This window comes from Taurulus bubalis (genome assembly GCF_910589615.1).
Source record: "Taurulus bubalis genome assembly, chromosome: 15".
In the NCBI taxonomy this organism is placed as follows: Eukaryota; Metazoa; Chordata; class Actinopteri; order Perciformes; family Cottidae; genus Taurulus; species Taurulus bubalis.
In genome coordinates, this window is record NC_136603.1 from 3,813,414 (window position 1) to 3,836,343 (window position 22,930).

At 41.1% G+C, this 22,930-nt stretch overlaps 1 protein-coding gene across 1 annotated transcript; it reads left to right on the top strand.

The window, feature by feature from the left end:
• Nucleotides 1–10,141: 10,141 nt before the first annotated feature.
• drd4b (dopamine receptor D4b) lies at nucleotides 10,142–22,712 on the top strand (the record flags this gene model as incomplete). Its single annotated transcript, XM_079231216.1, has 4 exons — nucleotides 10,142–10,390; nucleotides 13,259–13,371; nucleotides 15,151–15,746; nucleotides 22,510–22,712. 4 exons carry the CDS (start codon nucleotides 10,142–10,144, stop codon nucleotides 22,710–22,712), a joined length of 1,161 nt encoding a protein of 386 aa, XP_079087342.1.
• Nucleotides 22,713–22,930: the final 218 nt, after the last annotated feature.

Below are 22,930 nucleotides of genomic sequence, written 5' to 3' on the forward strand. Positions count from 1 at the left end.
GACTCCGGTACTTCACGTTGTCTCCTGATTGAAATACGGGACTGGAGCATTTCTGTTGCCTCCTAATGGCTCTCAACATGGCGACCAGCTGACCAGGAAATAAAGAAAAGAAATGAAACTGTACATGTGTGAGTCTTTTCCTGAAGATTCCCGTCTTCAGCATGAACCAATGGGCTTGGAGCTGAGAGCCACAGACAGGAAGTCAGACACTTTGTTGGTTTTAGTCTTTTCACAGGATTTGTCGACGAGAAGAAAACCGCCTTTTCCTCCACGCTGTCAGCTGATTGGTCCGGTAAACAAACCCCAACGGGTCAGAGATGTTTGTCCTCTCCTTCCTGTCTGAGCCCTCCGTCACGGTGACACAACGCTACACTAGTTGGCACAAAGCGGGCCTCGTAGCGGCCTCACGTGTGGACAAGGAGCCACTGTGGCGGCCATGTTGTCTCACACACGTCCCCTGTGTGGGAACAAGGAGCGCACAGTGGCATGTTGTTATGAAGCTGCTTATGCTTATGCAGAGATGCTCCCCGCTAACACTGAACACACACACACACACACACACACACACACACACACACACACACACACACACACACACACACATGCGCGGCTGCTCTGTGCTGGTTCCCCGTCCGTCCACCGGGAGGAGCCTCCACATCAGAGGCCGCGGAGCTGCGATTATAATTTACAACACGACTTCATTCATCTGTGAGCCGCAGAGGAAGACAAAGGAAACCATGCTGATAATCACTAAAAACAGCCTTTAAGTTTAAAAACTACACGTTGATTATGAATATAAATATAATAAATATCTCAATCTAATGAACAGAAATGAACTTCTTAAGTACTACGTGGTATAAAGGACTTCTCTTATTGGTTTATTATTACAAATAACAACAAAACACATAATAATAAAATGGACCATGACAATTATAGATAAAGATCATATATTATATTATCATCATTCTTAATAAATAGTTTGTATCTTATATTATTGTTGAGTATTTAATTTAATTGAATTCAATAAAATACATTTCTAAATGTATTTAATGTATGTAATTAATTTTATTTATTTTATTTATTTCCCTCATTGCATCTTGAAATATTTTAATCCTGTTCAAGCACTTCTAATTCTGTTTATAAAAGTGCTATAAATAGAGTTGATTATTATTTTTATTATTATGAGTATCCCTTTCATTCTCAGGTCAAACTGGGTTGAGCTTTTCTGTTTTTGTTGTCCCTCTCAAAGTCTCCAATGAGCTTCAAGTATGAATATATTACAATTACTCTTCAGAATAATCAGGACTGAAGTGAATAGTTGCATTCAATATTTATTATGGTAATATATAAAACGTGTTTACTTTTCTTTTGTGAAACAACTGTGAGCTCACAGCCGCCTCATAACTAATAAATAATACGGAAAATGTATAAAAGGCAGCAACAAAGATTCACAACATGTAATAACCAAGTGTTATACAGCCAGCAGGTTAGCTTAGCTTAGTTTAGCATAAAAGCTGGAAACACCCAGCCTATTTCTAAGGTAAATAAAGTATGACATTGTTAAATAATCCAGTTAAATAACGGGTTTCTACAGTTATGTTGCAGACTCTCTCTGCCTCCCTTGTTACATGAATCTGATATTGTGCTCTATAGTTAGAAAACTAAAAACACCTCCCAGCGACTCTGAAGATCACAGATTAACAGTAACTTCCTGTATTCTATCTTAAATACAACCAAGTTTTCCTGTGTTTACAAAACTTTGGACTTTTAACTGACCCCTTTTTTATATAATAATTTGTGTTGGTGACATAACTGTAACTTGTGGTCGGTGGTTTAGCGGAGGAGCTTATCTCTTTAGAGAACTACTTAATAATGTTCTTGTTTCATAGGAGAGAGAGAGAGAGAGGGAGAGAGAGAGAGGTTGCATTACATGGAAAGTGTCTGGAAAAAGAGTATTTGTTGAGTATTTGTTGGAGGAAAACAGGCATAAAGTAGCGTATACGTGTTATAATGTAATCTTTCTGGTTTTATTGCTGCCTCTATTGTTTGTCTCTACCATGTAAAGTGCCTTGAGTACCTTTTAAAGCACTACACAAATACAATGTGCTATTATTGTTGATTAAATTGCCCTTCACAGAGAAGTAGAATGAACGTGTCACGCTCCACTTCACTGAAGAAGCTCCTGTTGCTGACGGAAATAGCGCTAATTTAAAATGCAGCGTTCAGGAAGTGTCGCTGTGAACACCTCGCCGCTCAGCTGCTTCAGGGTGTTTTTCAGGTTTTACTTTGCTCGTTTTAAAAGTCTCCGCTCCCTCACACAGATCCTCACATGCATTCACAGACATCTCGTTCACAGTGGGAACAAAACCACAAACGTCACATGGAGAGCTAGAGTCACCGCCTGACGGAGGTTCACACAAATTACAGTTTACAACAAATTATCTTGATCGTTTTTATCTTATTGGAGATGTAATGACCAACAGAAAGATAAAAACCCACAAATGAATTTGATGCATTTTCTTTATTCGGAATGATTTGCGTGTTCAGAGTAGAATCCATGGACATCATTTGGTTCTGAGCGGGGTCTTTCTGTGGGGTTCCTGCTTCCTGTTCCCGTCTGACCGGCATCACGAGACAGAGGACGGTCTGACCTGGGGCTGACCCTGTGACATCACACGCTGAGGATTATGGGACGCAGGTCTGTCATCGGCGTGGGAAACAAGCGTGACGGACAAACAGAGCTGCAGATTTGTCCGAGTCTGACGAGCTTTACGACAAACACTGGCGCCTCGAGTCCGGCTGCTCTCACCAACCGTAGCTTCCTCTGCGGAAAATAATGCGGCGTAATCCGTAGATTTAATATTATTATCCAGGTAATCATGAACGAGGAATAAAGAATGACAAAGATCAAACAGAGCAGGCGAGAGGGGCGGATGGATCCGTCAAACACGGATCTTTCAGCCAGGTGACTTCTGTTCGTTCCCCGAGTGAAACGAGAAGTCAAAGTTGATTTATTTCTCACGTAACTTGTGGACTTCAGTTACCGACAGTTCTTTAGTTCATTTGAACCCAAACGACGATCTTTTTCCAAACATAACTAAGTATTTCACGATCTTTTCTTAAACCTAACTAAGGATTTCACGATCTTTTCTTAAACCTAACTAAGGATTTCACGATCTTTTCCTAAATCCAACTAAGTATTTCACGATCTTTTCCTAAACCTAACTAAGTATTTCACGATCTTTTTCCAAACATAACTAAGGATTTCACGATCTTTTCCTAAACCCAACTAAGTATTTCACGATCTTTTCCTAAACCTAACTAAGTATTTCACGATCTTTTTCTAAACCTAACTAAGTATTTCACGATCTTTTTCTAAACCTAACTAAATATTTCACGATCTTTTTCTAAACCTAACTAAGTATTTCACGATCTTTTTCTAAACCTAACTAAGTATTTCACGATCTTTTTCTAAACCTAACTAAGTATTTCACGATCTTTTTCTAAACCTAACTAAGTATTTCACGATCTTTTTCTAAACCTAACTAAGTATTTCACAATCTTTTTCTAAACCTAACTACATGTTTCACGATCTTTTCCTACACCTAACTAAGTATTTCACGATCTTTTCTTAAACCTAACTACGTGTTTCACGATCTTTTCCTACACCTAACTAAGTATTTCACGATCTTTTCTTAAACCTAACTACGTATTTTACGATCTTTTCTTGAACCCAACTAAGTATTTCACGATCTTTTCTTAAACCTAACTACGTATTTCACGATCTTTTCTTAAACCCAACTAAGTATTTCACGATCTTTTCCTAAACCCAACTAAGTATTTCACGATCTTTTCTTAAACATAAATAAATATTTTATGATCTGTTTCTAAACCTAACTAAGCATTTCACGATCTTTTCCATAACCTAACTAAGTAGTTTACGATCTTTTCCTAAACCTAAATGAATATTTTACGATCTTTTCTTAAACCTAACTAAGTATTTCACGATCTTTTCCGAAACCTATTTCACGATCTTTTCCTCTTGTTTCTCGTATGAGGAGCGAGGACACAAGAGAGTTCACAGAGGTCTTTTATCGGCCGACACACTGAATGATCAGGTATTGATCCGACGCTGTCCGGACTGATCTGATACATCTCAACGTCACTGCATTCCCTCTCAAGTGTGATATGTTTTCTGATTCCCCATCGAGTTAAAGTGTTGAATGAAGGTCTGAACAACAAAGGGACCAAAAACAGCTTCAGAAAGGTTCGCCTTTTAATTATCTGTGTTTCCCCTCATGAACTTTTATTATGGAGACAATGGAAGTCAGTGATACAGAGTCTGTCTGCAGGAAACACTTCCGACATCCTCTCTGGTTATTTCCGTTCAGTCACATGAGGGCTGATGAATCCCGAAGCCTTCGGGTTTAATATGAGTTACATGATTTCAATCTTCCCCTGAAAAACATTTAGCCTAATACAAAACTGCTGGTATTCAAAATAAACCATAATTACATTCCGGGTTATTACTTAATTAATTTACCATCGGAATGTCAAAGAAATACAGAATGCAGAATGAATAACAGCAGAAATGGTTCCAGTCGCTTCCACACAGTAAACGGCATGAAAGCAGCGCAGGTTGGTATTCAGGTGTTTACTCAACAGCTGACGGCTGCAGAGAGAAACCCTGCTGCTCCGGCTTTGATGAGAACCGTGTGCCGTTAATAGCATTCTGACTTACAGTATGTGCAGACACAACTTCAATTACAGCTGTTAGGGCCAACGGACGGCCGGTCCAGCTGTGACCAGCTAGCGGTCGGCTTCACGTGAAGCATCAGAGGGAACGGATGTTTCTGTTAAAACGTTACAAAGAAAATGTGGCAAAAGGACGACGGAAACAGACTCGTGTGAGGTTGGACCGGCCTGCCTGCAGAAGCCTGGATTATTCTGCAATGGTTTAAACTGAATGAATGAAACAACTCACATAGTAATAGTGGAAAACAAACATTAATAAGCATGTTCTGTTGAAGATTCAGGTAAATTGTGCACAACATTTTGAACATGGTTTCTGCCCCCAAAGCCAAAATAAATGTGCTTTTTTTGCAAGTTTAAAACCTGCTGAGCCCTAGGGTCCCCCCTACATGGTATTAATAAAAAAGTAAAAAATAAAACGTGTTAATATCAGAGGAATCTTCAGCCGAATATTGGCAGATTTGTTTTTGTCTCTCTGTAAAAACTGTAACCTCTGATTGTTAAATCAGAGAAATGTTTCTTTTATTAGAAAGTCAATATTCGCAGCAACAGACTGAAATAAAAGACCTGGCGTCTTAGTCATGAATTAATTATGTAGTCTTTTTTTAAACCATTTTAATGAAAACCTCATGAGAGTAGAACTTCATAATCCCAGCATGCACTGCAAACACATGTAATGCATCTGTCACAGTGTGAAGGAAACAACTGGAGAGGAACAATGAGCACGTTGTGTTTAAAGCGTCACACAGACGAGTGTTCATGAGGTTTTCTTCTCCTGGTGTTTTTATCTGCTGTGTCATCCGTCTTTTTTTATTATTTTTATTTCTTCTGCTTTTATTTATCTGCTCGTATCTGGTCAGAGACACACACACACGTACACACACGTACACATACGCACACACACACACACACACACACACACACACACATATACCCCAGTTATTAGCCTTATCCCATAAATCGGGCTCATCGTGCTTCTTTCATCTTGTGAATTTTTAAACACTAAAAATTCTTCTTCCAGATGAAATGAGAAGCCTGAAAACTTTAAAAAAGAAAAGAAAAAGAAAAAGTAGTCACTCACTTCCATATTTTAATTTATTTATGCGTTTAAATGTCACTGTTCGAGATAAGATATATCTCTCTTGAATAAGAATGAAGGAAGATATGTCGAGGATTATTCACATTATTCATGTTACTGGACAGTCAAATTGAGTTTTACTTAATTTAAAAGTAGAAGTAGTAGTATTAGAATAGTAGTAGTAGGAGAATATCAGTAGTACATGTATCAGTGGCAGTATAATAGTTGTGGTAGTAGTAGTAGTAGTAGACTGATAGTGGTCATAGCAGTAGTGAGAGAATAGTACTAGTAGCAATATAGGAATAGTAGTAATAGAATACTAGCAGCCGCAGTACTTGTAGAAGAATAGAAGAATCAGTAGTCATAGAAGTAATTGCAGTAGTAATTGCAGTAGTGGTCTGGAATAGTAGTAATAGATTACTAGCAGAAGTAGTTATAGTATAGGAATACTAGCATGTTATAGTAGCAGTAGTAGTGGAAAACTGTAGCAGTTGTAACAGTATAAGTATCCATAGAAGTAATTGCAGTAGTGGTAGTGGAACAGCTGTAATTAATACTGGGCAGCAGTTGTACTAATAGAAACATACTACCAAGTAGAACTAGCAGCGGTAGTAGAATGGTAGCAGTTGTACTAGTATCAGTAGTCATAGAAGTAGTAAATAGTAGTAAACGTAGAATAACAGTAATGGAATACTAGTAGTAGTAGATGTGCAATATGTAGTAAAGTATCAGAACAGATAGATAGCGGCCATTTTAGCAGACAAACAGAAAAATAGATTTACACTTAATAAGAGTCAGAAACATACTTTTTTATTGTTTTTATTCATTTTTCCTGCTCTGGTTCATCAGCTAACGTTGACCCTGTCGTGCTCAGAAGAGCCGTGGCTCCATTAAGAAAAGGGCACGAGGCGGCTGCATTCAACGCCGCAGAGACACCGAACGAACACCGGGATCGGACGTGAGCCGTCTGGACTCCGGACCCGTGTAGACGTTTCCGCCCGGGAGTCAGCAGACGACCGCGGGAAGGTCAAGCAGAACATTTGCATGCGGCGCCAGAGACCTTTAATGTTACGACGACTATTCGATTGATTGTGTCTCCCAAACACGCACCTCCTCATGAACAGGCTGTTTATAGGTCACATGGTCTGCAAGGGATCCGAGTTCTAAATCAGGGTTCATTAGAAATCCATTAAAACGGGACTGCCGGTGATTTCCTTGCAGTTTACATATCGTGTTTATCTGGTTAGAGACGCTACCGGTTCTGAAAAGTGAAGCCGATGCGGAAGTGTCTTTAAAGCTGAAGTCTCTCTCCTGACCACCAAGGGGCGACTCCTCTGGTTGTATAGAAGTCTATGCTTCATGTGTTAAAGCTGCATTCTCTCTACTGACCACCAGGGGGCGACTCCTCTGGTTGTATAGAAGTCTATGCTTCATGTGTTAAAGCTGCATTCTCTCTACTGACCACCAGGGGGCGACTCCTCTGGTTGTATAGAAGTCTATGCTTCATGTGTTAAAGCTGCATTCTCTCTACTGACCACAAAGAGGTGAGTCCTCTGGTTGTATAGAAGTCTATGCTTCATGTGTTGAAGCTGCATTCTCTCTCCTGACTCCTCTGGTTGTATAGAAGTAAATGCTTCATGTGTTAAAGCTGCATTCTCTAAACTTGAAATACATTTTCCAGTGAAAGCGCTCGTCACTGATTTTCCTTTTCAGCCCAGAACTTTTCTTTCACCTCTGACTCAGATTGCTTCCATAACAGGCGACTGTCTGCAGGGAGGATCTTTAAATATCACATTGCATTCATGAAATCGAGGTCTCATCTTTGTCTCGGGGTGACGAGATCCACACCAAAAGGCTTTCTTTGTTTCCATCGTTAAGAAAGAAACGTGTGATCACAGTGATCTTCCGCCTCTTTATGGGTTTTTTTCTCCTCTCATCCACAAAAGGTTTCAGGGCGAGTTGAACATCTGCGTTGTGGTTTTCTTTTTTTCCAAGCATGTGTGCCGTTCTCATTTTCCTCAGATTTCAGATCTAAGATTAGTGCATAAGAAGTGTAAAAATAACGTTTGCCGTTTGAAGTCTCGGTTCTGTGAATAAACAAAAACAAAAGGCGCGACGAGGAGATTCGTCTTGACCCCGAGATGATCTGTGTTCGCTGCTGCATTTAGTTTTCAAACGGATTGAGATGCAAGAAAAGTCGCTCGTTCACCCGAGAAAATAAGTTCAGATGCGACACAGAAATATGTAAATATGGGATAAACGTTCCCACCGCAAAGGATTTATCTCCCCAGCATCTAACGTCATGGCTGCTAACGTTAGCATGTCCTGCTAGCTCCAGCTAGCCTGCTTTAATTCCAGTGTCAGCAGTAAATGTACCAGCGGTAGTAAAATAGTTGAAGTACTAGTCGTGGAATAGCAGGTAAGTAGTAGCTGCAACACAAAAGGGTATATGAAGTAGTATAGTATCAGTACATAGAAGTAGTCGCAGTACTAGTTAAAAAGCAGTAGTAGAATAGTAGCAGCAGTAGTAATAGTAAGAGAATACTAGCAGTATTAGTAATAGTCGTAGAATACTAGCAGCAGTAGTAGAATACTAGCAGTAGTAGTAATAGTAGTAGAATACTAGCAGAAGTAGTAATAGTAGTCGAATACTAGCAGTAGTAGTAATAGTAGTAGAATATTAGCAGTAGTAGTAATAGTAGTAGAATACTAGCAGTAGTACTAATAGTAGTAGTAGACAGGAAACTTATTTATGAAAGTATTTTTTTGCAGCAGCACAATAGTAGTAGTAGGTATATTCCTATTCGAGTCATCAATTAGTTTTTGATTTATATACATATATATATATATGTATATACATATATAAATACATATATATATGTATATAAATCAAAAACTATATATATATATATATTTGGTCTAGTTTGCACTGAAGCAGTTTTGATTTTAGGATCCTATTATTTATTTTCATGTTTTAAAGTTTTTTTAATGTCGTGTTAGTAAATACTTACTTTAAAAACATGTATCCTTTGATGGTGCTCTGAAGGATCCCCCCCCCCCCCCCCCCCCCCAGACTCTTTGGGACTCGGTATAATTGGGCCTCTTGCAAGAATAAAGGATTTCATAGATAAACACCACTTTAAATCTGGTGTTTATCGGAGATGCGCCTTTATCTTCTCAAAAATAGATTATTAGAATTCACTGTTTACTGGACTCACTGGCAAGAACATCCAGAAACTACAATACATCCAAAATAGCGGTGGCAGGATCCTGATGAGAGTCTGGAAACATGAGCACATGACACCCATCTGCTCTCACGACACTGGCTCTCTGTCTCATGACAGTGACTACAAAGTCCTACTCACCTATAAATGCATAAATGGACATGCACCTCCCTACAAGAACTCATCACTCCCCAAACCTCCAGCCGCACCCTCAGATCTCTTTGAATGAAAAGTGTGTTACAAATCAAATTCATTCTTATTATTATCACAAGTTTCTTGAAAATAAGTATTCAGCATAAAAAACTAATAAAACATTTAATAATTTACTACACCAAAATCAACTAATCCACTACTTAAGTACAACTACTCCACTGTATTTGAATACCTTCATTGTATTAATACCTTGGACTTTTTACACTACTACGTATATTTGTCAAACGTAGTACTAGATTCAGATAAATATGAAATATTATAAACAAACACATGATGATATATTCATGTCTCCGGCAGAATAGGGTCCATATTTACCAGCTGCAACATTAGAGTGATGAACACACATATTATACATATATATAATAGTTTTTATTGTTGATATATTTGTATGCTAATACTTGTGTACTGTAGTACTTGTTACAGAGTATTCTGCAGTCCAACGCACTCACACTCACACTCACACTCTCCCGATGTGTTCACGGTAAGCAGATTTGTGCGGATGGATTTAAGCTGTTGCTCCTGATTCGTCCACTCGGATAACTCATTCCTTCAGGCGCCGGCTGAGGAGACGGTTGGGGAACTGATATCCATAATGCTGTAACAGGTCGTTTCTTTGCTGTTCACGTCAAAGAACCGGGACACGAGGGGAGGGGGGGCTGGAGAGAGTGGATGAAAAGAGGGTCTAAGCGCGCGTTTTGGAGAGGCGCAGAGGCGTCGGAGCCTGAACGCATCAGGTGAGCGTCCTCACCGGGCCAGACTCTCCCCTGTAACGCTCGTGCTCATCTCGGGACCGCTGGATACGGCTCATAGATGAAAACCGACCCCGGAGAGAGTCGTTCTGCGTCGGACAAGGAGCCCGTGAGTGCGCGGCGCCATGTCAAACATCTCCACCGACTTCAACAACGACACGCTGCCGGAGCCCGCCGCGGCCGGCTACAACTTCCCGGCGCTGATATTCGGGGTTTTGCTGATTGTGATCATCGCCGGCGGGAACCTGCTGGTGTGCCTCAGCGTGTACCTGGAGAAGGCCCTGAAGACCACCACCAACTACTTCATCGTCAGCCTGGCGTTTGCGGACTTGCTGCTGGCGGTGCTGGTCCTGCCGCTCTTTGTTTACGCAGAGGTAAGCGCAGGTCTGCGGGAATCCCGGGGGATTACTGAACGAGGCAATGAGGCAACTGGGCAACGGGGCAAGGGTCACGGGGGTCATTAGATATTATATTAGGACGTTTTAGTGTTTCATATCTGTGATTTGCGCGCTGTCAGTGTGGATCTGCTGCTTTATCAGACAGCCTCTGTTCATTTTAACTGGGATACTTTCATTCAGAATTTTTGTTAACCCCATATATATATATATATATATATATATATATATATATATATATATATATATATATATATATATATATATACAAAACAATCATTTTCATTGTGTTGTGTTTAGTGCTGAAATGGTCCTAAATTCTTACTTTTCTTTTAATCTTGCTTATAAACTATAGTTTAAAATGTCTCTGCAGCTCACACCGAAATGAGGGAGGAAACACTTTGGTTGGATGACTGAATCTAATGTGTCTTCATGATCGGAGGTCGCGGCTACTGATGGTTTTGTGTCAGCAGAGAGTCGAAACAACAGTGTTGACTGGAACATCCTTTGAAAACCAATCTGGATTTCTCTGGCACAGGGCATTTATTTATCTGCAGTCCTTGAGAAGCTGCTACTTTGTTCAATGATTGTATGAGCAGTTTGTGAAAAATAGACTTCTACAGAAAAACGTAGCAATATTCCATCCTACGATTGTTCTGCAGTATCATTTAAAAACACAAAATGACTCTACAAGAAAACACAAAACTACAAGGACATGCAAACTGACTACAAACACATTACAAAAGACACCAAGAAACATGCAATATAACAATGAAGAGACAACAAAGGACTCCAAAGAAATGCAACATGACTGCAAAGACACAAGGAACAACCACACATACACAAGGAACAACCACAAAGACACAAGGAACAACCACACATACACAAGAGACAACCACAAAGACACAAGGAACAACCACACATACACAAGGAACAACCACAAAGACACAAGGAACAACCACAAAGACACAAGGAACAACCACAAAGACACAAGGAACAACCACAAAGACACAAGAGACAACCACAAAGACACACGGAACAACCACAAAGACGCAAGGAACAACCACACATACACAAGGAACAACCAAAAAGACACAAGAGACAACCACAAAGACACAAGGAACAACCACAAAGACACAAGGAACAACCACAAAGACACAAGGAACAACCACAAAGACACAAGGAACAACCACAAAGACACAAGGAACAACCACAAAGACACAAGAGACAACCACAAAGACACACGGAACAACCACAAAGACGCAAGGAACAACCACACATACACAAGGAACAACCAAAAAGACACAAGGAACAACCACAAAGACACAAGGAACAACCACAAACACACAAGAGACAACCACAAAGACACAAGGAACAACCACAAAGACACAAGGAACAACCACAAAGACACAAGGAACAACCACAAAGACACAAGGAACAACCACAAAGACACAAGGAACAACCACAAAGACACAAGAGACAACCACAAATACACAAGGAACAACCACAAAGACACAAGAGACAACCACAAAGACACAAGAGACAACCACAAAGACACAAGAGACAACCACAAAGACACACGGAACAACCACAAAGACACAAGAGACAACCACAAAGACACAAGGGACAACCACAAAGACACAAGAGACAACCACAAAGACACACGGAACAACCACAAACACACAAGGAACAACCACAAAGACACAAGGAACAACCACAAAGACACAAGAGACAACCACAAAGACACAAGGAACAACCACAAACACACAAGGAACAACCACAAAGACACAAGGAACAACCACAAAGACACAAGGGACAACAACACAATATGAACCCAGAGACAAGCAAATGACCACAAAGATAAACAAAACAACCACTAAGACGTGCAAAATGAACACAAAGAGACACAAAACGACAACAAAGATGTCCAAAAAACAAACAAAAAACTGATAAAGTGACCACACACACACACACACACACACACAGAAAGTCACTGCCAGCCGCTTTGTGTCTCTTCCAGTCCGGTGTTCGGATCGCGTCCGGGGGCCTTTTTACATGTTCGTGCCCATTGTTTCATAATCCGGCTCTCACAGAAGACCGCATCACTACGAACACCTACAGACACGTCACACTTGTGTGTAAAAGCTGTCCAATAAATCTCACAATTCTCAAGAAAAATCAAATATTTGAGATATGTCGATTAGAAATAATAAAAAAAAAAGGATCAACGTGTGAGCTTAATCCGCCCTGGAAGGGTTTCTCATGAAGCCCCCCAGAGCCGGTTAATTATGACACACACAAAAAAAGAAGAGAGACCGTCAACCTGCTGCCTCACTCACTTCTTCCATCAGGATCAATTAAAGACTATACGGGCACACCGGGGGCCCGCACTGGTTATTAGGAGATGCATGGTCCATGCATCACCATATTCCAGGCCTAAAGGCGTTTGAAAGGCTAATCTCGCCCTTATTAAAGTATTAAACGCCACCTGCCCGCCTCCCTGACTATCTCAGAGATGCCCTACTGAGGCTTCCCCTTAAGTCTTTAATTAGCTGCATTTGTGATCTTGTTACCTGTGCCAGTGGCTGCAGACAGTTAATCTACCCGGAGGCACGACGGCTCTTCGTTCGCCTGCACCCACCGGATTAGAGGAGTCAAGTCTGAAAGTTAAAAACCTCGCCGTGTTCACCTGAAGACAAGTCAGGAGAGGAGAAAGTGTTTCATGGAGGAATGTTTGTCTCACCGCTGAGCTGCAGTGGGGCAAGAGGATTAAACATATTTGCTCTCAAGACTTAGGGCAGCTAATCATTAGGTGTGTGTGTGTGTGTGTGTGTGTCTTCTGTGTAGTTCCAGGGGGGAGTTTGGTCCTTGAACATGGTGGTGTGTGACGGCCTGATGACCATGGATGTGATGCTGTGCACCGCATCCATATTCAACCTCTGTGCCATCAGCGTGGACAGGTATGTGTGTGTGTGTGTGTGTGTGTGTGTGTGTGTGTGTGTGTGTGTGTGTGTGTGTGTGTGTGTGTGTGTGTGTGTGTGTGCGTGTGTTTGAGGTGGAAGGGTGGTGATTCATATTAATCTGAAAGTTTGAAGATTCAATATTCATCCAATTTATCAGTCAACGGATATTGTTTGAATATTCTTGAGTCCTCATTGAACAACGGTTCGGACGATGTCGGAGGAAAAGTTATACATTTTTCGTGCTTGTCAATTTCCGCTCATTGCATGCATATAGTCTTTTCAAAATAAACTTCCGTCTTTACAGGAAATAACTTAGTTAGGTTGAGGAAAATATTGTAAAATATTTAGTTAGGTTTACGAAAAGATCGTGAAATAATTAGGTTAAGGAAAAGATTGTGAAATACTTAGTTAGGTTTAGGAAAAGATCATAATATATTTAGTTAGTTTTAGGAAAAGATCGTGACATACTGAGTTAGGTTTAGGAAAAGATCGTAAAATATTTAGTTAGTTTTAGGAAGAGATCGTGAAATAATTGGGTTTAGGAAAAGATCGTGAAATACGTAGTTAGGTTTAGGAAAATATCATAATATATTTAGTTAGTTTTAGGAAAAGATCGTGAAATAGTAAGGTTTAGGAAAAGATCGTGAAATATTTAGAAAGGTTTAGGAAAAGATCGTGAAATACTGAGTTAGGTTTAGGAAAAGATCGTGAAATACTGAGTTAGGTTTAGGAAAATATCATAATATATTTAGTTAGTTTTAGGAAAAGATCGTGAAATAGTTAGGTTTAGGAAAAGATCGTGAAATATTTAGAAAGGTTTAGGAAAAGATCGTGAAATATTTAGAAAGGTTTAGGAAAAGATCGTGAAATACTGAGTTAGGTTTAGGAAAATATCATAATATATTTAGTTTGTTTTAGGAAAAGATCGTGAAATAGTTAGGTTTAGGAAAAGATCCGGAAATACTGAGTTAGGTTTAGGAAAAGATCGTGAAATAGTTAGGTTTAGGAAAAGATCCGGAAATACTGAGTTAGGTTTCGGAAAAAAGATTTTTAAGAAGATATCGTTGCGGTGGTGAGGGAGCCTGAATGTTCGCATTGTTCTGATAGTTGTTGCCGACCTTTAACATCGAATCTAATACGAAAGGCTCGCGTACATTTTGTTTGACTGATGAGGAAAAGAAATCTGAGTCTGTTTGCTACACTTGAATTTGGTCTAATTCCTAAAATAACTGAACATACATGTTTTAAATATTAACAGCTTATGTTAGTCTCTGATGGTGAAGACAGAATACAACTGAAGTGTTCATGAAAAACACAGCAGATGGGCGCTGCAGAAGATCTCTGCATGACAAACAGGCAATTTACATTTCACACAACCTGTAAAAAGTAGAAATTAACAGCGACTGCTGACTTTCTGATCGGGAGCAGCAGGGTGATGCGCTTACGGAGATTTTCCTTTCTTTTCTTTTCAACCCACTTCATTAAATATAAATATTATGAGTGGATGAGTTGGATAGAAAATATGTAAAACAAATATTTTTTCCAAATACTTCTAGAACACCATTGTTTTTAAAGTGACCCTTTAAATTACATCTTGGAACTTAAAGGAATCATGTCATTTATGAAAATTAAAGCTTTGGAGTGACTTACAATGACTGATTAATATCTATCAAATACAAGGTAACTGAAATAATGAGAAATAAATACTTATGAGGCATTAAGTAACGGTTTAGTCTATTCAACATCTGTAAAGTCGCAGCTTCCCGCTCTTTGCAGGTTCATTGCCGTGTCCATCCCACTGAATTACAACCGTAAACACGTGGACCACCGTCAGATCATCCTGCTGTCGGCCACCTGGCTGCTGGCCCTGGCCGTAGCCTCGCCCGTCATCTTCGGCATCAACAACGTGCCGGACCGCGACACCGGCGAGTGCAAGCTGGAGGACAACAACTACGTGGTTTACTCCTCAGTCTGCTCCTTCTTCATCCCCTGCCCCATCATGGTCCTGCTCTACTTCGGGGTTTTCCGCGGGCTGCGACATTGGGAGGAGACGCGCAAGGTCAAGCTGCGCAGCAGCATCGACGCCTGCAGGAAGCTGCAGCACGCCGCCGTCGCCACCGCCCTCCCCCCGCTGGCCGGCACCATCCCCGGCCCGCTGCCCATGCCCCTGCCCAGGATCATCGAGAGGGACTTGGCCCAGTCTCGGCTGGACGACACGGGCGACTACATGCAGCAGGAGATTCCCTATCCCCGACAGTACCGGGAGAACTCGGTGCCCACGGTGACGTTCAGCCAGCAGCTGCACAGGAAGAAGAGGGCCAAGATCAACAGCCGGGAGAGGAAAGCCATGCAGGTGCTGCCTGTGGTCGTAGGTGAGTGTTCCTGTTGTCGTCCAATCAGAGGCACACAACAGCTGTTTGAAGCACCATGTTTTAATCCATGCTCAAGAGGGAAACCCATGCAAAAGTACCGTAAACCTGCAATTTATCTACTGACCACCAGGGGGCGACTCCTCTGGTTGTACAGAAGTCTATGCTTCATGTGTTAAAGCTGCATTTTCTCTCCTGGCCACCAAGGGGTGACTTCTCTGGTTGTATAGAAGTCTATGCGTCATGGGTTAAAGCTGCATTTTCTCTCCTGACCACCAGGGGGCGACTCCTCTGGTTGTATAGAAGTCTATGCTTCATGTGTTAAAGCTGCATTTTCTCTCCTGGCCACCAGGGGGCGACTTCTCTGGTTGTTTAGAAGTCTATGCTTCATGTGTTACAGCTGCATTCTCTCTCCTGACCACCAGGGAGTGACTTCTCTGGTTGTATAGAAGTCTATGCTTCATGGGTTAAAACTGCATTTTCTCTCCTGACCACCAGGGCGCGACTCCTCTGGTTGTATAGAAGTCTATGCTTTATGTGTTACAGCTGCATTCTCTTTCCTGACCACCAGGGGGCGACTCCTCTGGTTGTATAGAAGTCTATGCTTCATGTGTTACAGCTGCATTCTCTCTCCTGACCACGAGGGGGTGACTCCTCTGTTTGTATAGAAGTCTATATAAATGACTACTTCTCTTGATTTATTCCCTCAGTAAACATTGTAAACATGAGTTTATGTCTTAATCTCTAGCTTCAAGTCTTCTTCAATACAGCATGATGTTCATTTAGTAAATGATGGTCATTTAGTGTCAAACAGACCATAAAGCAGGGGACGCTTTAGGGCGGGGCTACAATGTGATTGACAGGTCGCTACCCCGGCGGTGTCTGTTCTGGGTCTTAGTTCATGAAACATTTTGATCGCCTAAAAATGTCTTATTCGGCATGTGGTTGTCACTTCTGGTCGCAAAAAAAACAAGATGGCGAGAGTAAAAATGCCAAATTCGAGGCTTCGACACATCAGTCCACAAACCGACGTGTGACGTCACAGTGACTACGTCCGCTCCTCATATACGGTCTATGGTTTTAATCCTGAACTAAAAATCACTACTTTGTGGCTCATGTCCGACACGTTACACCCAGAGTTTGTGAAAAAGAAATCAGGATTGTCGATGTACACAAACCAGTGCGTCTATGGAAGAAATGTGAAAGAGTTTTGATTCATCAATGTAAATAAACAACATGGACAACGTTATTCAAGTGCCTTGAAGAAAAATGTAGCTTCCTGTTTTCTGCTTCTGGAAAATCAGACATCAAACTTTTTAATTTGGGAGCACCAGTTTGATATTCGTTGCAATTAGTGAAGCCTGTCAATCACAACGAGAGAGGAAAACGTCTCCATGATGCTCCAAACTGAAGCTCGCATGTTGCAAATTTAGTGAGAGCGAGAAAGTCTTATTGATCCAGATCACATGGACCCTCTGGTCATCAGACCTGGGCCCTATTCCTCGTACATGGTTCAACAATGTCGATCAAATGTCCTATTATCCATCTTAAATTACCGAGATGATTGATGTATGTCGGTTCCTCAAATGCTGATCCGCCTTCAAACAGTCTCGTTAATTCGAACAAGACGTCAGTCATCTGGATAATTGCGCGTGCACGCTATTCTTCAAAAGGGGGAGGAGTCAAACACAGATTCCATGATCTTCTAGCGCTACAATGGCAAATAAACTCAGAGGAACAGCCTCTTTTTTCTCAGCTGAGGAGCAGGAGATGATCATGAACGCATATGAGGAAGTCAAGACCATAATCATGGCAAAGTCTAATGTTGCGTTCACAGCCAACGCGTTGCGAATATTCACAACGCGTTTGTTGTGAACACAGCATAACACCGGCGAGACATAAGCATTGAAAAAATATCAGTTAAATGTGTCAGTGTTGGGAAAATGTACCGGCTAATTTGAAGTGCCTCGTCACCCAAATCAATCAGATTTATACTTCTTTAAATGTGCCTGCTGGCAGTAGTATACAAATTAATATATCCCTATAAAACTAATATAGCTCCTTCATCAATGAGGAAGTGAGCTGCCTTTTTTGTCCGATGGGAGTGGCCAGCTTATCCAGTGAATTTCAGTAAGCCTGTGCTGGAGCAGGTTAAGGGATTTGGATGTGTTGCTATGGTGATTTTTCCAAACTTGCTTCGTGGAACCGAAAAGCCTGACCTGCGTCATCTTATCCTGAAAATTATCCAGCTAACTCAGTAAGCCAGCTACGAGGAACGGGGCCCAGGTCCAGATCCACTAACGAAGAATAGTTTTTTTACGGTCGATTCATGTTTACAGAACATTCTCTCATTGGCCGTTTTTATTACACCTTCTCTAAATCCAGGTCTTTCAAACTCCACATTACCAGTTTATACGTTGTATCATCATTGAGTTGGATGCAGAATTATTCTTTTTGTTTTGTTTTTGTTTGTTCACAGTAGATTACTGTAAATACACTGGCAAACGTATGAGTGTTAATCGATGGCATTTTAAGTATGAAACGCTACCGAAATTACATTTGTCCCTGGTAAAATAAATAGTAAATAGATAGATAAAATAAAACAAATACATTCAAATAGAATAAATACATTAAAATAAAACAAATACATTAAGATAAAACAAATACATTAAAATACATTAACATAAAACAAATACATTAAAATAAATTAAATGTATGAAAATAAAACAAATACATTAAAATAAATTAAAACAAAATAAAATAACATTATACGTACAAAATAATAAATAATCACCTGTCGGTACTTCGTGGTCATTATCTGTGTGTGCTTGGACGTCTTGTTTAAGGTAATATCTACATGATTGAAACTGTAGATTCTTTTGATTGCTTTCTCTTTGTACCGTTCAGAAAACAACAAATGAGGTGTTTGTTCCCTCGTAGAAGATGTTTTTCCACTTTTCCAGTGAAAATGTAGTTTCCTGTGCTGTCGAGGGCCCTCGCGCCTTACATCACAGCCACTTGTGTACTCCGGTAATCTGTTTATTCACTGAAGCAGGAAATGGAAGTAGCGCTGCGTGTGACAGCAGATGAGGCGTTTGAGTGCCGAACAGTTCAATACCGTGATTGCTCCCTTGTTTAAAGCCCGCGCTGCAGCAGCTGTTTGGAGCCCATTAATCACACGAGACACACGATGAGCAAATTAACCTCCGGAATGTTTACCTGCTGCGTGTTTATGAAGATAAAATGGACTTTGGCCTCTTGAGGACTTAGCTTTCACACTTTGCAGCTTAATTAACGTTTGTGTTGCAGGTGTTTGGGTGGGTGTAGGTGTGTGTGCAGGTGTGTGTGTGCGGCTGCAGACCATTCATGCAGGTGCTCTGTGAGCGCCGCGATGAAAGCGTCACCTCTGACTCGCCCGCCTCTCAACAAGCAGCGCCGCCATTATAGCTTAAAGCCTTTAATCCAATTAATATGCAGCACATGACGGAACAGTCACTCTGTCTGTCCTGTGCTCCGGCTCCGGCTGCTAGAACCAACAACCCGCCGGCGTTGGCTCTGTTGTACTTTGTAGCGTTACAATTAACCGTCCGCACTCATTTACATCAACGCACACAAGAGCATCGATTATTTAGGGTTTCACGACTTCTTTCTTTTGTTTTTATCTCACAGTATTGTGCAGTATTGTATACATCTGTCTTCTTTTGCCTTTAATTCATTATTTCCTCTGTGGCTGTGTATTGTTTTATTGCAGTTGTGTGTCGCACTATTGCCCAAGAAAAATAAAGCATATTTAACAATAATAATAATAATAAATGATAATAAAATAACACTTTATTATAATTTTCCCATTATGTTTTATTACATTACGTTGTATTTTAAATAATATCTTGCATGTATCACCTGGTTTGTGTCATGGCCTCCCATTGGTTGTTTGTACCGAACAGGTGTGGACACCTTTCAGTAATTTAGCCACCAAAATAAAGTTTTTTTTAATGTTTCCATCCTCCTGGTTCAAATACCTTAGAGTGCATCTCTGTTAATCTTGTGCGAAGATATTAGAAATATTAAGATATTAGAGCCCAGGACTGGACAAATATATAATAAACTAGATGAAACACTGCATTTCAAACATATTATATATAACTCTAATGCAACCCGGCTCTCTGGCATACAAACAAGGTTATACAACTACCGGAGAAGTCGGGTTACAAGCCGCTCCTACCTCCGGTCAGTGTCCCGCTGTAGCAAGCTAGGAGCAGCGCTAGCTAGCGCTGCTGCTAGCTCCCCGCTCCTGCTAGCTCCCCGCTCCTGCTAGCTCCCCGCTCCTGCTGCTAGCTCCCCGCTCCTGCTGCTAGCTCCCCGCTCCTGCTGCTAGCTCCCCGCTGCTGCTGCTACTGCTCGCGTCCCCTCTGCCCAAGTCGGGTGTCAAGCCGGGGCTGGTCCTGCTACCTTCGGTGGTTGTTGGGGAGCTAGCAGGGAGCTAGCGGAAGTTAGCAGGGAATTAGCATGAGTGCCAGCTGGCTACAGCGGGGAGCAAAAGGGGACACTGACCGAAGGTAGTAGCGGCGTGTAACCCGACCTTTGCGGTACTTAACCTGTCATATATAAGTGTATATATGACAGGTATAGGCCAGTAAAATGTGCGTACAGCGTAAATGTGAGTACAGCTGTTGCACATTATGCAAAGTCTTCTGGAAGAGAGACGTAAACCTCATCCATCAAACTCTCAACACAAAAAGCTATTAAATTGCTCGGAAGGCGTTTATTCAGCGACGGAGACAAATGGCCTCGGTATCCGGCAACCTGAGCTTGTTAGAGGCGGGTTCATCGTCTTCCAGCAGAGAGCTCACCTGTGTTTGCTCAGTCGGAGACGGAGCTCTTGTTTTTGGGTCGTAAATCATATTTTCACACAATCGGACAGTAATGAATGTCCTCGCGTGGACCATTTAATACATAGGAGTCGTCTTCTTCTGTATCGTCTTCCTTCCCGGGGCTCTAATGGATTCCTCGTGAGGGACAAGGGAAAAGAAAAGTGAAGGAATGCAACATTTATCAAACCTCCCCCTGAGCAGGAACGTCTCAGGATGAAATGACGCTGCTACTTCTTCTCTAATGAACTCGTCTTCGCTCGTGAATCATTAGGAACGTCCTCGCTGAAGCCGGGTCTTCAGGCGGGACAGAACTAACGACGAGAGAGAGACTTGTTTCCAGATGAGACGGGTGAGGCGGTTCTATAAGACGTTCTATGTTCTGCCTGCAGTTACAGAACGAGGTCGTCCGTTAGACGTTAGACTCTCGGCTTCAGCTTGACTTTTATTTCCCATAATATGCTTTATTGAAGTGACTGTGAGGAACCCTGCTGCAGTAGAATGAGGTTTTCTAAAAGGGACTCTGGTGCTCAGAGACACTACCACATTAGTCCACAGGGGGCGCCAGAGTTCTTTGAATTTAACTAGATGTGCTTGAACATTGCAATCTTAAACTTGATTTCACGTTTTCAAACTTCCACCTTCGGTTCAAAAAATACAAAACCTTTTCATGTAGTGAATTTTTTTTCAAATAGAGATTACAGATAGATTATAGATTAATATTATTTTGGATTAAAATAAGACGATTATATATAATACATGTAATGCAATATATATTATTCTGAAATCAGCCATTTTGGTACTCAAAGAATATTTGGAAGTTTATAATTGTGAGCGTTTACTTTCAGTTGTTACTACTTTTACTGAAGTATGAATCAGAGTACTCACAGTTTGATGTGACACAGCTGGATCACAACAAACTTTGAATCTTTATTTTATTCTTGATTATATTGATTTTTGTGGTAATACGTGAAAAAAAGTCTTCTTAACTTTTATTTATTTTTTAACAATGCTTTTCTACATGCAGTGCTGGGATATAACTAAGTACATTTACTTAAGTACTGTAATTCTGAATTTCCATTTTCTATACTTTCTACACCTTTAGTTAGACAGCTTTAGATAAATTGCGAACCAGACTTGTTCGCATCTGATAAAATACATCGAGTTGTATCAGGTCATCACGTGTTCTGTACTTAACATATATTAAACTACGCAAGAACATATACATTAGTTGAACAATGCCAATTATACTTGAATGTATCACCAATAACAAAACATGTACACCAGTAAAATACCTGCAGGGGTAATTTTTCATCATTCATTACTTTCTTTGCATTTTGCTGATAATTACTTGCGTACTTATACTCAATATTTTCAACGCAGGACTTTAACACGCAGTGGAGTGTTTGTGCTTTTTTTTTTTTTACTCATGTAAAAATATCTCATATTGTTCTTTCACCACAAAATAAGTATACATAAATAACGTGATCATGTCAGAACTTAGTTGGAGTGAGATTTCCCAAAACACCACAAAACACAAATAAATAAAAAGACACGATTTTTCCTCTTTGGGAAGAAAATCTCCGTGCCAACATTTTAATTGCTCCGATCCCTCTGAACAGTTCATTGCTGATTTATGTGATTTCCTTCATCCTGCCAGCCAAAGCAAGACCGACTGGTACAGAAAGGCATAATTGGTGAGAGAATAAAAACCTCCCAGATGTGTACGCGTCACATATTTGTGACATATTGACAATCAAGGTGTCACTTTTTTTGTGTTGCTTTTTGTTGTTCCACCGCTGGCACTGGAGGCGATGAATGCAAAGCCGTCGTCTGAAGTCGCTCCTGAGGATGAAACCCTCGAGGACTAACTCATATTCATTGTGTTTGACCCGCAGGCTGCTTCCTGTTCTGCTGGACTCCGTTCTTCGTGGTGCACACGACCCGAGCCGTGTGCGTGACGTGCTACATCCCCTCCGGCCTCATCAGCACCGTCACCTGGCTGGGCTACGTCAACAGCGCCCTCAACCCCATCATCTACACCATCTTCAACACCGAGTTCAAGAAGTTCTTCAAGAAATGTTTCCGCAGCTGCTGCTGATGCCCCGCTTTTCCGCTCCAAATAAAACGCAGAAACACTGATATGTACCGGGGATATACGGGACGTTTCTGGGCCGTTTGATCGCTTGGTGATGTTCTTTCTCCGTCCTCCGGGATTCACTGCCCAGACTGTCGGGGAGGAAAGATGAACTCTCCCGTGTGAGAGGAGCTTTCCTCCCCTCTCCGTGTCTCTGTACTCTTTGCTGGAGAAGCTTTGGT